The sequence below is a fragment of the Dreissena polymorpha genome, chromosome 13, assembly GCF_020536995.1.
Source record: "Dreissena polymorpha isolate Duluth1 chromosome 13, UMN_Dpol_1.0, whole genome shotgun sequence".
Taxonomy (NCBI): domain Eukaryota; kingdom Metazoa; phylum Mollusca; class Bivalvia; order Myida; family Dreissenidae; genus Dreissena; species Dreissena polymorpha.
This window is the reverse complement of record NC_068367.1, coordinates 62685107-62700904: the sequence shown is the minus strand read 5'-3', so window position 1 is coordinate 62700904 and position 15798 is coordinate 62685107. Positions and strand designations below refer to the sequence as shown.

At 36.3% G+C, this 15798-nt stretch overlaps 1 protein-coding gene across 6 annotated transcripts; it reads right to left on the bottom strand.

Annotated features, from left to right (window-relative positions):
* Nucleotides 1-997: 997 nt before the first annotated feature.
* Nucleotides 998-15449, bottom strand: LOC127856211 (sodium-dependent glucose transporter 1A-like). 6 transcript variants are annotated; one of them, XM_052392279.1, is made up of 4 exons: nucleotides 14558-15449; nucleotides 13488-13660; nucleotides 2948-3060; nucleotides 998-2271 (listed from the first exon to the last, which is right to left on the bottom strand). In XM_052392279.1, the coding sequence occupies exons 1-4, from the start codon at nucleotides 14666-14668 to the stop codon at nucleotides 1037-1039; spliced, it is 1632 nt and encodes a 543-aa protein (XP_052248239.1). In that variant the 5' UTR covers nucleotides 14669-15449; the 3' UTR covers nucleotides 998-1036. The 6 variants fall into 6 exon arrangements, with proteins under 6 accessions (XP_052248239.1, XP_052248241.1, XP_052248242.1 ...); XM_052392281.1 differs by lacking the exons at nucleotides 13488-13660; nucleotides 14558-15449 and adding an exon at nucleotides 13118-13140; XM_052392282.1 differs by lacking the exons at nucleotides 13488-13660; nucleotides 14558-15449 and adding an exon at nucleotides 12873-12889.
* Nucleotides 15450-15798: the final 349 nt, after the last annotated feature.

The following is a 15798-nucleotide window of genomic DNA, read 5'->3' as shown; positions in this document are numbered from 1 at the left end:
GTTCGTTTCAGAAGGGTTATTTAATAAAACGTTTTTTTAATCAGCTTGTGTTTTTATTATGCCCCCGGATCGAAAGATCGGGGGTATATTGCTTTTGGCCTGTCTGTCTGTCATTTATTCATTCATTTATTCCCAAAACTTTAACCTTGGTTAAAGTTTGATAACTTTTGCAATATTGAAGATAGCAACTTCATATTTGGCATGCATGTGTATCTCACGGAGCTTCACATTTTGAGTGGTAAAAAGTCAAGGTCAAGGTCATCCTTCAAGGTCAATGGTCAAATATCATTGTATTTTTCTTTCATAAAACTTTAACCTTCGTTAAAGTTTGGTCATAACTTTTTGAATATTGAAGATAGCAACTTCATATTTGGCATGCATGTGTATCTCATGGAGCTGCACATTTTTTAGTGTAAAAAGTCAAGGTCATCCTTCAAGGTCAAAGGTCAAATTGGTGGCTTCAAAGCGGCGCAATAGGGGACATTGTGTTCTCACAAACATCTCTCTTGTTTAATTTTTGCTGTCGAATTCCTGTGCATAAAACGGCGCAGTCAGTCATTGCCGGTATAGTTTGAGTACAATCAAATGTTCTGATCCATTTTTACATTTTCAAAACAATAATAATATCAAACCTTTTCGTTTTCGTGATTGAATTGTAAGAAAAACGAGATTCTTAAACTTAAACGTAGATTTAAATGAGTTGCAACCTCAAGCACACAATACTGTTAAATAATGTTATTTTGCGGCTGTTAAACTTTTGCATTTTTCCCGATCACGATATTACGCCAAATAAAGACCGACGCCAGAAGACACACATACAACACATGTACAAGTGTCGTAAAACATATCGTAGTTATGACATTCATAATTATTGTATGTTTACGATAGGTATGGAAAGAACAGTTCTCTCCAAAACGTGTACACTACATGTACATGTTTATATTGAATATCATGTATTCTCAAGTATTTTGTTTGTACTTTGAAAAGAAAACGTTAAAAAGATTCATTTAATTTATTGTTCGCTCAATTCGTATGTTTAAAATCTCGTTGTTTCACTTCTATTTGCAATGTGAGTTTCAATTGGCGTACTATTTGGAAGTAAAGTTAGTAAAGAATTCGTTACCGAAATTGTTACTAAAAATAGACACACCCACGTGATGCTTTGACCAATTAGAATGTAGACGAACCACATTGGCGAAATGTGCTCCATCGTGTATCCAAATATCAACGGAAAGACCATTATACCAGCGGAAGCGGAAGTCAAAAACATTCCAGAAATTTTACCTGAGACACAAACCACGTGCTCATTAGTCCAAGAAAAAATGGCGGCGAATATAATTGAAGTTGACATTCCGACTCCCACTATAAATAACCAGACTAAATTATATATGTCGTAAACTGTTGCGAAAAGAAGACCAATAAAAGCAACGATCGTCAGTGTAGAAAATATCAACATCATTGTTCGTAGTCGAAATGCGCGCACCAAAGGGATTCCTGCCATACGGCTGATTCCGAACGCCATCCAGAATACGGAAGTGGCTAGAGCTCCTTTCGGTTTACTCCATTTCAGTTGCTCCAACAGAAAGGTCATCAGATACCCAGCGAATGTGTCTTCCATACCGACATATACGAACATGAGTAGAGACAGCAACAGCAAGAGGAGCAACTTCTTTGCAGTCGATAGCGAATGAAAATTAGTGGGCTCGTCGGCTTCGTTTTGACCATGTACTTCCTTTGTTCTGTTGGTGCCATTAATACAAATCAACGTTACAAAAGGTACGGCAGTAAAAAATATGATTCCCGCGGTAATGGCGTAGGTTATAAATATTCGCGATTCGCCATACAGAGATTCGGATGTATTGGTACTGTTGTCGACGGACATATCCTGGATCGTCCTGTTGTAAGCTGACCACGTTGGCTCTGTTGCATTGTGCTCATTTGACATTGACATATACCATGCATTATTTATTGACGAGTTTACAGCGTCAAGGAACGGCGCTTGAATGGTTGCACTTACCGCGAAGTATGGCCTTGAATCGGTAACTTTTTCAATGAGAAACGTAGTAGGATCGGTTACCGTTTTTACGACAAATGGAGCTGAACTATTCACGGTTTCTGCGAGATATGGCGTTGGACTGGTTATCGTTTCCGCTAGAAAAGGCATGGCCACAAAAGGGGCAATAATTCCACCAACGCTGAAGCAAAAGTGGAGCGCCTGCATGCACGGACCGGACTCCGAGCCCCACGTGCCGATAACCTCAGCGTTTCCACCTGAAAGAAAAACAAAACGTTTGCTTAATACTATTGTATACGCGTAGTTTGTTTGGTAAAAAAAAACGTAGGAAAGAATGACCTGTTTGTCTAAAACACGTAGAAAGAAATGATAGCCTGTGTCAAAATAAGCATAGGAACCAATGTCTGAATACCGTACATTTAATCCTCCCATTCAAGTGCTAGCCAATGTTTAACTACTGAGATACCTTTTTTTATAAATAACCCCCGATATCTATCCTATAAAATTGTGTCGGGCTCTTTGGAGGGAGGTAATAGTTCAATCGATTTCACTTGCTGCTGGTTGGGTGACTCGATCCTTTGTGGTTCAGACTTTCTGTCCCGAAACCACTCGGCAATAGGCTATGCAGGTGAAAGAACTAAACACATATACATGTGAGACATTTTACTCGGTGTTTGCAGGGAAGTCTTGTACGCAAGAAAATTAATCGAGTATGTGAATACCTGGAAAAAGAAATATGTATTTGAATTTGACGACGAAACATTTTCCCCCGTAATCTTTGTGTCTGTGTTCTATCTTCAACTTATGACGGGATATTGTTTATGATTAATGAATAACACCAATATATGCATATAACTCGCGAATGAACACGTATAAGCGCGAAACGGAATCAAACCGAAAAGACGTAATGAAAAGGAACGAAAGTTCACGTACCTGCATCCAAAACTGCACACATAACACCGGAGAGGAACTTTGTAGTAATCATTAAGGGAAACATCGAGCACCACGGAATAGCCAGCTGCGTTATAGCTGTACCGACAATTGCCCTTAAAAGAAGACAATGGAATCAACCGTTGCATTACTATCTTCTTCATCCCTTTAAATGCATCGGCTCCTCTTGAGCACCGACCTACTGAGACTTTACAAGGATTCTGTTTCCTGGGTAGAACTAGTACTTGGTGTCTTTGGGGAAGATCTACAGAACGCACTTACAATGGGGATCAAACCCATGACCTCTCGGTCGCCAAGGGGACACCATATCTACTACGCCTCACAGAACTTTTCCTTTCAGGTACACAATCATAGCATTATAAGACTTTTTGTATAAAAGAATATAACTGACTGAGATGGCATTATTACTAATGCGATCACTATAGTGGTAACATACCAGCATTAAAACTCATAGGTCCAGGTTTCCCCCCTTCCCCCCTCTCAACCCTAGTCTTTTAACTCCTCTGTCTGTGCTTCACCCCGGTCCCTCAAAGACACAATGGCGTCACATGTATTTCGTACTATACCGCGTTACCCAACTACTAAGCTTTCTGGGGGTCGCTATGCATATGGAGATTCCCGGCGCACTCTATAAAATGAACTTCACACGCACACGCGCACACACACACTCACACACATATCAGACAATTGATTGATATGTGTCTCGGTAAGAATTAGACTGGTTGCAGTATCAAACTTTAATAAACAAGGTTTTAAATGAAACGAAAGAAATAAGATGAACCCGAATAGATATGCATCTATTAGAACTCAAGCACATGGCGTAGTGGATTTAGTTTCCGCCAAGCAACCAGGAGGTCACTACCCAGCAAACATGCACATATGGGTCCCATATGGGCTGTTTCTGGGCAAACCCATATGGGTAAGCCCATATGGGAGTCATTTGGGACCAATATGGGCTAGCCCATATGGGAATGCCCACAAGGGTCCCATATAGGTCCCATATTATTGCGCTATCGGGAAAAATATGTAAACTTGTATTTATTTGATTAAAAACTCATTTCTTAAAACGTATGTAGGACTAACTTGATCTAAACTGCTAATATTCTACCCAAAAATAGAAAATCAATGCATAAGCAAATAATATGCGGCCCATATGGGTCCCATACGGGTCCCATATGGGAGTCATTTGGGAGCTATATGGGCTTGCCCATGTGGCAATGGCGATAAGGGTCCCATATAGGTCCCATATTATTGCGCTATCACGAAAAAGATGTAAACTTGTATTTATTTGATTAAAAACTCATTTCTTAAAACGTATGCTTGATCTAAACTGCTAATATTTTACCCAAAAATAGAAAATCAATGGATAAGCAAATAATATGCAGTCCATATAGGTCCCATATGGGTCCCATTTGGGCCGCCCAACAAAGGACAAAATCAGCTACCGGGCTGTTTCTGGGCAAACCCATATGGGTAAGCCCAAATGGGAGTCATTTGGGACCTATATGGGTTAGCCCATATGGGAATGCCCTTAAGGGTCCCATATTATTGCGCTATCAGGAAAAAGATATAAACTTTTATTTATTTGATTAAAAACTAATTTTTTAAAACGTATTTATGACAAACTTGATCTCAACTGCTAATATTTTACCCAAAAATAGAAAATCAATGCATAAGCAAATAATATGCAGCCCATATGGGTCCCATACGGGTCCCATTTGGGCCGCCCAACAAAGGACAAAATCAGCTATCGGGCGCACATTTTTTTGAAAATTCTGTTTTTGATATGGCTTTGTTTCAAATAATGTATATACTATGATTAATATGAAGTCATTTTCAAGAGATAATTTTAATTTAAATAATCGCGCAGAAAAATAAAGTATTTAAATAATATGCGCATGCGCAGATGTTAATTCCGCCTCGCGAAAACATCCAAAACAAAACACTCAAAACGGTAATTTGTTAAATTGTGATATTATACACGTAATTATATATTTCTTTTGAAATCAGATATATATTGCTGATCACGCATTATTTATTTATCTGTTACTTCAATGAATGCCTGTGCGTTTAATAATTTAAAGTGCAAATTATTAGAATCCTTCATCGCTTTGCCTTTGTCATGTATTTTCGCGACGTAAGTCGTAACGCTCGTTTGTCGCCATAGATCAATCTTTTAGTTAAACTGCTTAATTCAACTTGATTCTGCCTAAAATACACTACAAACTATTTATAGCAGACAGGCGCATGCCTGAAAAAATGGAACACTAAATTAGTAATCATGCTAATGCTAATAAATCTTACTTATCTTATACTATACATTGATAATATTAATTTAAACGTATAATATAATGTTTTTTTTATAGGTCTTTGATTACTTGCACGCAAGCCAAGGTTGTCTGCCTGTTGACAAATTTTAATGATTATTGAAACACATATTTGCAGAATATTAAAAAAGTCTGTGTATTAAGAAATAATTAAATTCGTAATGTTTATTGTACAAATTTATTTCAGAAAATAAAATATTCACCACCACCTGGTTTGCCAACATCGTCTTTACAAGGAATGTCCAGCAGTGCATGACAGAGGCCGGTCACTCCCATTAAGTCCAGCTGAAGAACCTTCCCAGTTCATAGGACAAAGTAACTAATTTTTGTGCTTGAAACTTTAACTTAAAATAATTTCAGTTTTGGAACTACTGCTTATAAAATGATAGTTAATTACATAAATAATTGATGTAAACAGATAATCCAACTGAAAAAAATATAAAATACACAGTCATTTAGTGATCTATAATAATACATACTTCTACTAATAAAAGAAACAAATTGACGTTGACGGGCATATAGGTGCAAGTTGCTATAATCAGCCCTAGCTGTACAACAGCTGTTGGGACAAATCGGGCCCGCTGCCGTTATATCGGCACACATCCGATATAATTATATAAGACCCAGCTGTGATATATATTATTGTCAACATAATTTTAGGTACAGTTTTTTTTTACTCTGTCTTCAGATGCAGTTACACAGATTTTAACGGTGTTGGAAACAATGAGAGACGAGAACAGGGAAATGAAGCGGATGCTGCATCGGCTCTTGGCTAGGTCAGCTACTGATGACGAGCCAATGCAACTGCCATCAGTCTTCCGATTGGAACATTTGAGCAAATAGATGAGTTTGAAGAGCATCTTGGTGATGAAGCTACGATCCATCTTTTCTAGGACTGCTGCATAGTTCAAGCTTTTTTATCAAATATATTAAGCAATGTTGTAAATGTAATTGACAGTTCTTTCTCCATTGATCCTAAACCATTCCTTTAAGGATCATTTTCTAAGAAAGCATACAATCTTTTTTATCTGGAAATGAAATGGTATATATTCCTTTGCAAAAGAAGAAACAGCATTCCAGTTTTTGAAGGTTTTAAAAGACACACATATATATATATATATATATATATATATATATATATATATATATATATATATATATATATATATATATATATATATATATATATCATGTGCAATTACGAAAAACACTAGAATGTATGAAGATATCAAAGATAATAATATGGACTTGTTCTCGAAATAGGATTTGCCATTTATTTGAGTTTTTGGATTTTTCTGCAGGGTTTTTAATTTCTAGTTTATAAAATATTTTGTTTAGTCTTGCAAGTATGTTTTCTACAAATGTTCTTTGAGTACATGGTGTGTTATTTGTATTGGTTAAAGATTTAATATGCATGGGTATGCTTTTGAGTAATGTGTAGTACATCAGGAAAATACTTGAAGGTATTCTGTATATGTAATATATATTTTATATCAAAATAATAGGAGTCCTTAATTCTATAGTTGTATAACTGGTCAACATATATAATGTTATAGAAAAACGTCGTATTGTTTGAAGTTATGTCATTATTGTTCCATAAAATAGTTAAACTGTTGGTTTGGGTTTATAGATTATGAGTAACATTACTCCATGCGGATAGAACATTAGATAGAAACATGTTTTCGTTAGCAACTTCTTGTAAAATATTTTTGCTGATGTTACATTCAAAAAGTTAGGAATCACCATATTATTTTAGAATTCTCTGGTAGAATAGTTAACGTGGGATCCTCCTGCTATTTATGTATGTATCCATGTATATGTGTGTAATACTTTATGTGAATAAAAGTTGAGAGTACTTTAATAAATTTTTAAGTCTTTTAACAAAAACCTTGTATTTCTTGCAGGATAATGCTATTTAGCTCTTGAACCCTTTGATATCGCTTTGTTCCAGCAAGAAGAAATAGATAAAACATTTAAAAAATGAAATTGGAAGTACATGTACAAGAATCTTTTGTCTGATGTTCAATTTAACACAGTAATTCATGTTTGCAGCCTACATATTATTTCTAACATAACCTGAATTTCCATTAATGCGTTGTCCAAAATTTTACAGGCTCTGTGTACCCATATTGAATACAATGCCACCAGTTTGTAGCCCATATTAAGTACAATGCTGCCTGTATGTAGCCCATATTGAGTAAAACGGCTACCCGTATGTAGCCCATATTGAGTAAAAGGGCTGCCTGTATGTAGCCCATATTGAGTAAAAGGGATGCCCATGTTGGACCTATATGGGTCCCATGTGGGCACCTATATGGGCCCCATGTGGGCTGCCAACATGGGACCCAGATGGGTATTGCAACCGGGCTCCACATGGGTCCTATCTGGGCTGCCCCATATACTTTCATGGGGCAGCCCAGATGGGACCCATGTGGAGCCCGGTTGCACTTCCCATCTGGGTCCCATGTTGGTAGCCCACATGGGGCCCATATAGGTGCCCACATGGGACCCATATGGGTCCCATATAGATTGTTTGCTGGGTAGTTCGATTCCATATGTTAGAGCGTTTTTGTAGATCTCGCCCAAATGCACAAAGTGCTGGTTCGAGTACTGGAAGTACCTTCAACCGTATCGACAGCGTTTTATTAAGCCGTCGGCTTTCGATTCCTTCGAGCTTAAATACATTATTTTGAAACTAACTCAAGCACATATATAAATAAGCGTCTTTTCACATGTCTCCAAGTACACAATTATAATTACCACCCGTGTGTACTTACACAATCATAATTACGACCCGGTTGTACGTACACAATCAAAATTACCACCTGGTTGTACTAACACAAGCATAATTACCATCTAGCTGAAATAATTCGCGTTCAGAATAAATCTGAACGCTGAAACTCCGGTCTGCAAAAAGCATAACGAAAAATTAATACAATACTATTATATCAATATGCTTAAAATTGCAAAATAACATTACCAACTCAAAAAGTTTTAGTTAATTAGTCCATTTTTACCTCAAATAGCGTCGAATTGAAGCTAAAAGGCATAATTTGTTTCAGTTAAACTTCTGCTTAAGGTTCATGGGGGGGATAAAATTCATTAAAACTTCGCTTTGGTTTTTCTTCATTGAATGTGGTACAATATGGTCAAACTATATATCATTTTAAAGCTAAAGACGGATAGAATAACATAAACACATTTTTGACATTCAATATTTGTGTGCTTTATTCGTATTTTGGTTTAAAACCAATACTTTTTTACACTTATTTACAAAATCTCAATCTAAAGTTAGGAATGATATGCACTACCTTAAGTTGAATAAATACAAAGCTATATACATATACAAGGTCAAGTTAGCAACATTTCACAGAAAATTATTGTCATAAAACAACAAATGAGTTTTTATTCAACTGCCTTTTTTGGATAAATATCCTAAACATAGTTCTAAAAATAACTAAAACGTAACTACTTTTTAACAATCCAGGTATGGTGGATAATAAGAGTCACAATTCTATTTCAAAGGCTTAACAATTTTGTTATTTACCTCTCAACCAAATTGCAAATTTTAAACCATCTCAAATTGAAATAGATTGCAGACGACATATAAAATTGTTAAGGAATATAAAGAAATTGGCAAAACGATTGATTTTATATTTCGATTCCTTATACCCATTTGAAAGCGTGGTCATCGCTGTGATCCGTAGAAAAACGTGCAAAACAAATCGGTCGAAACCACGTGCAGTGGTGAGAAAACCGGGTATGTGTATACACATACCTGAGATAACACATGCTTATTTTGACAGTTTGGTGGCAACTTGTAAAACAACTATTAACATTAATCAGCAAGAGATCGCACTAAATAACAGAAATGACCGCGTAGAGATATCATCACTTACCCTATTTGAAATAGTTTCCAGCTGAAAATTGTCCCCCACACGTCTTTTTAGTTAATTTGTATTGTTTTTCTGGAGCCGAAGTGCATCTCACAGAATATCCAACCAACTTCCGTTGTTTTCACTTTCGTTATTAAAAACTCCGTTTAATAGAATTATTACTACTTTCAGATTGTTAAAGCGATGTATTATTATATATTATCAATAGAATAGTATACCGTGATGAATTGAACGGAGTAATCTAGATCTTTCTGTCAGTCTGTAAGCGTACTATTTTATGCGCAATAATAAAGTATATGTGATTCGACAACGATTGTAAACATTGGTGAAATGCTTCTTACATAGTTATTCTTTTGAGTGTTTATGAGGTCTGATCGTGCAGTTTGCAAACATCAACGGAAAGATTACAATCCAATGCATTTGTCATCGTCAACCGTATGGAATGTCAATTAGGCGATGAGTGAGTTTTTAGCATGTTTCTTTCTATTTTATTAATTTAAAAATGGCTGCCCCCATGGTGATGAAATGACATGTGTTCGAGTTTTGATATTTCTAGATATGCAAACTTTTTTTACTATTTAAGCGTAACTTGCCCTCGTCAATGTCGATATCATTCACTAATTATATAATTTTCCGCCGAAATACGTGGAATAAACATGATTCAGATTTTTGAAAATAATGTATATTTTAGTGTTAAAATCTCTTTGTATTTTGATTGATTTTGTGGATGTTATGATACGTTGATGTACAAAATTGGTAGCAGTTTGAAGGAAAAACATCCATTAAAGCATATATGTATACATTATCAATGTGGCACTCTTCCTTTAGTCAAATTTGAGTTGAATGCTAGGGGTCCCACATTTTTCAAAATGAAGCCTCTACATGAACCTTAAATCGCAATACAATCACTGACCTGTCGCCATGTTATGAAATATTTAAATATCAACCAATCAGAAGAAGGCATTACGGTGTAATAGGCTGCGCTATCGATTAAAATCTACCTGCCGTATACAGCGGGCACAGCGATAGGAATTGAAAATGTGAGTAGTGTGTTGATTTAAATTGGTCAGGCGTGCAAAATTGAAAGAGTCATTACATAATTCTTACGGAACATTATTGAGAAATGAATTATCTACACAGGTATGTAAATATTATTGCAATCCGTTGATATTAACTGTCTGATATCGGGGCTTGAATGTTGCGCACCAAATTCCTTGCGCATCAATATAGACAAAGAAGGAAAACTCTCGCTATTAAAAAGATAGAGTGGACTATTGACGCCAAGAGTCTGCCAAAGCAAAAATCATCAAAAGACTCTTAGGCGGCAATTTATATTGACTAAATTACCATCCTGCACCCGATTGTATAAACAGTTAAACCGGCGGTTAACCACATACCGGCGGTTAAAAGTCGGTAACATGTTGGTTACTGGCCGGTAAGCGTTTGTATAAAATTTGGTTAGTTATACCGATCGGTTAAAACCCAGTTAAAACATACCCTGCTTCCCTAGGTGGGTAAGTACAAGTAACCGCGAGGTTACTTACACAAAATGGCCGCGGCGCGCGACACAATAAAAGCTTATCATCGACGACCTTCACAATTTCGACGAGTAAACAACACATTGCAGCGACTGACACTTTATTTGACTTAATTTACAGGGCAATACGATTTCCGACTTCGGACGACGAATTTAAGGACGCACAGAACGTGTTTCTTATAGGCTATTCTGTTATGGGTATGCCGTGTGTGATCCGATGCATCAATGGCGCCCATGTTAAAATCATTTCTCCGAGAACAGTGAACAACAAAAGTACAAACAAAAAACAAAACACGTTCGAACTAGTATCTTACCTTTAATAATCCCTTAAAATCCATAAATAATCCATTTAATTCAATAATTGACGAGTTTGCATCTAGGGTCTTTGATAATTATTTTAGCATAGTTAAATAAAGACCCTTATGCCATCATATCATTATATTCAAATGTGAATGATAAACTTTCTTCTTCGTCACACGCTACGTCATGTACTATATTTACATTACTGCTGTTAAAATGAACCGGAGCAGTTTATCAAATGTGTCGTGTTTTGAGAAAAATGGGCATAATGCATGTGCTTAAAGTGTCGTCCCATATTAGCCTGTGCAGTTCGCACAGGCTTATCAGGGACGACACTTTCCGCTTTTATGACATTTTTTGTTAAAATGAAGTCCCTTCTTAGCAAAAATCAATTTTTGGCGGAAAGTGTCGTCCCTGATTAGCCTGTGCGAACTTAACAAGCTAATCTGGGACGACACTACGCACATGCATTATGCCCAGTTTTCTCAGAACACGACACAAATAATAGCCGTTGGTGAATATGGTAAATTCCCTTATTGTACAAGAAAGTAAGTAAGTTTATTGCAAACATAAGCCAAATTAGAAGAATAGTCTAGCATGTTACGACGACCATGTATAATTTTTATGTTACATCTAGAACAACTAAAAGAATAGACGTCTTTGTAAGCACTCTCTTGCACTTTGGAGGCACTAGGGATTCCGCTAAATGATGCAAATCCAGACATCATTATCAATTTGTCCCTGTTCTATTTGATGAACTCATAGTTAAAATTTATACTTTATTTTATTGTGAATTCATTTGTAAATGAATTTGATAAAAAAAATAATACATGTCACTGTTTATAAGCGTGACACTTCGCGCGAAAATTACGTCATTAGAAAATGCATCGTTGTAATGTTTTGGTTAAAGTTACCGGTGGTTAAATTCCACTATGCGCGGTTAGGTTACTTTGCGGTATACCGTGTTCATACAATCGAGTTACCTTGAAGGTTTCTATACCTGAATAACCGCAAACTTACCAAGGTTTGAATGTTACCGAGCGGTAACTTTAACCAGCGTTTATACAATCGGGTGCAGATGTACTTACACAATTATAATTACCACCCGTTGTACTTAATTTTTTTTAATTACCACCCGTTGTCCTTACAAAATCATAATTACCACCCGGTTGTACTAGGAAAATCATAATTACCACTCGGTTGTACTTACAAAATGATAATTACCATCCGGTTGTACTTACACAATCATATTACCATCCGGTTGTACTTACACAATCATATTACCATCCGGTTGTACTTACACAATCATATTACCATCCGGTTGTACTTACACAATCATATTACCATCCGGTTGTACTTACACAATCATATTACCATCCGGTTGTACTTACACAATCATATTACCATCCGGTTGTACTTACACAATCATATTACCATCCGGTTGTACTTACACAATCATAATTACGACCCGGTTATACTTACAAAATCATAATTACCATCCGGTTTTACTTACACAATCATAATTACCACCCGGTTGTACTTACACAATCATAATTACCACCCGGTTATACTTACACAATCACCACCCGGTTGTACTTACACAATCATAATTACCACCCGGTTGTACTTACACAATCATATTACCATCCGGTTGTACTTACACAATCATAATTACGACCCGGTTATACTTACAAAATCATAATTACCACCCGGTTTTACTTACACAATCATTATTACCACCCGGTTGTACTTACACAATCATTATTACCACCCGGTTGTACTTACACAATCATAATAACGACCCGGTTATACTTACAAAATCATAATTACGACCCGGTTATACTTACAAAATCATAATTACCACCCGGTTTTACTTACACAATCATTATTACCACCCGGTTGTACATACACAATCATAATTACCGCACGGCTGTACTTACAACAAGATAATTACGATCCGGTTGTACTTACACACTCATATTTACGACCCGGTTGTACTACACAATCATTTTCACCACCCGGTTGTACTTACTTTATCATAACGATCACCCGACTGTACTTCAAACATAAAATATATTCTGTCTTTACTAACAAAATCATAATTACCACCCGGTTGTACTTACACAATCATAATTACCACCCGGTTGTACTTACAGCATCATAATTACCATCCGGTTGTACTTACAACATCATAATTACCACCCGTTTGTACTTAAAACATCACAATTACCACCCGTTTGTACTTACAGCATCATAATTACCACCCGTTTGTACTTACAACATCATAATTACCACCCGTTTGTACTTAAAACATCACAATTACCACCCATTTGTACTTACAGCATCATAATTACCACCCGTTTGTACTTACAACATCATAATTACCACCCGTTTGTACTTACACAATCATAATGATCACCCGATTGTACTTCAAACATCAGATCTATTCTGTCTTCACTTACAAAATCATAATTACCACCCGGTTGTACTTGTCGAACAGCATCCCGGTAAGAATGGAGCCGACTAAAAAGCCGGACGATGTCGCCGTTAACAGCCACGAAGCCGTCTCTAGATTCTTGCCGACGATCAACCGCAGGTCCGAAAATGTGGGGCCGAATAGGGCTTCAACCCAACCCTGAAAGAATCGTGCAAACTGTTTAAAGGTTTTCACTGTGGGGATTAGTATATGACAATGGAGCATTTTCATGTTTATTATCACCCGCCAAGAGCGAAGGGATATAGTTTTGGCGTTGTCCGTCCGTTAGTACGTCTGTCCCAAACTGTTTAGGTCTATATCTCAGGAAATATGTAAGATTTCAACATGAAATTGCATAGGTTTAAATATATAAATGAGGAGAAGATCCTTGCACAAGAACCATGCTCGTAATGCCTTACACTTCCTTGGTACGGTAAATATACTAAAACGTACCCGGGAAAATTAATGCTAAATCGGTCGTTGTAGGCTACTTTTTTGAAATTAATTATATTCAAATCTATGTCATTGTTCTGTAAAATGGTCTCTATATTATCGAACCTCATACTCAAAAAGCATGTTGATGCAATTTTTTTGAAAGAGAAGTTTGGTTAAGATAATCGGTAGCGCGTTTTACGACAACGGATTTACCGTACCCGGGGTACATGTAAGTATACTTAAGTATCCACGGGGTACATGTAAGTAGTACCCAAGCCTACAGCAACCAATCGAGCAATAGTTATTGCCATTTGTTGTTTGTGTACTATGTTTCTTTTCAGGGCTATATCTCAGATACTATACAATATTTAAAAATGATACTTCATGGGTGTTTGCATATACACGAGGATAATTGCTATGTTTAAAACAATTATTTTTAAATTCAGTATCAAATAATTGATAATACCATTATCGAAGAAAGAAATGCTTATTTTAACAGTCCAAATCAGTTGTCCCCTGAGTGAATATTTTGAGGTACTGAAAGCTTCATGTGTGAGGACCGATACTAGAAATCAAGGCGAGTATGTTTACACTTGCAATTCGAAATTTAATTTGCCTTACCAGCATGACAAATGCCGAACATATCCAGACAGTGTACACAATCTTTTTTCTGAATGCTCTCTCCTGAAAAACTTTTGTCACAAACGCGATCATTTTCGTGCCCGATTCCATTTCTGCGATGTTTTAGTTGAGTAGACGATAATTCCACACAATCGCTGCGCGGATTTAATTTATTTGTTCATACATTTTTCGTAGGACTGAGAATCATTTGCGTTTTGCTGCTTTTTGCTTTTAATACACAAACGACGTGAACCAAAAGGCGGTCAATATACATCGATGTATGAAGTGAACCTTTAGATATGGAGTGCGTATAAGTGGCATTGAAACATGAGCGTAGCGTAAACTACCTAAATGTCGTACAAAAAACGACTAAAGCTTGACACGGTCTAATCCTACATACGACGACTGTAATCGTGATGCATCGGCTATCTCCGGTCTCCTCCGCAAATATATGGAATAAATCGTCTGCGGTTCCAGAGTGACGACGACTGTAGCTATAACAACCACTCATTACTTAATGTAGACTGAAGCCAGAAACAATTTTTCTACAGAGCACGATTCTATAAAACGTCTTATTCTACTAAAACACGACTAACGCTAGAAATAGTCTTATGTATAATACTCACCAGGGCTTAATGTTTGTTTAAGTTCTAAAGACATTGGCAAAGCTTGTGTTTGTATTCACCATAATGAATGTTTATAAATTTGTGTCTAAGTATTTTGCAAACAAGATGAAAACTTATAATTTCTTACATATTTTCACTTTAATGTAAGTAGTTTAATATTGCATTTGTTTACGGAATCTTGACCGGACTGTGAATGCTCAAACCATACTCATATGAAACCGATATACTGATATCATTATACACGATTATTTCGTGATGGACCTTTCATACAGAGTAATAGGGCGCATGAAATAAAATCATTATAACGACACAGTTTATCTCAAGATGCCCTTTGAAACCCGCCCCGGTGTTTTTCGCATGTGTTAGAGTGAATTGGCAAATATGACCACCGATTTACTGGCTACTCTCCTGCGACGCAGTTTTGCTGTTATCTAATCTTTATTAATATTTGTGTACATCACATATATAATGTATAAACACAGCGATAATCTTCAAACCCTTCCGTTATTACTGCCATAAATACATCGCATTTATACTTTTTTAAATTACATAGTTAAACAGTTGATTGTCATAAAAAAACGTCGCTGGAAATTTTATTCTATATTTTGTAAAAAA

What these genes read in the sequence shown, in the direction of transcription:
- LOC127856211 (XM_052392279.1), bottom strand. Translation starts at nt 14,668, where the DNA reads ATGGAATCGGGCACGAAAATGATCGCGTTTGTGACAAAAGTTTTTCAG. An exon ending in CGGGTGGTAATTATGATTTT is followed by an intron (nt 3,061 to 13,487) that starts GTAAGTGAAGAC and finishes TCTTCTTTTAAG; the next exon opens with GGCAATTGTCGGTACAGCTA. An exon ending in GTGTGCAGTTTTGGATGCAG is followed by an intron (nt 2,272 to 2,947) that starts GTACGTGAACTT and finishes TTTTTCTTTCAG; the next exon opens with GTGGAAACGCTGAGGTTATC.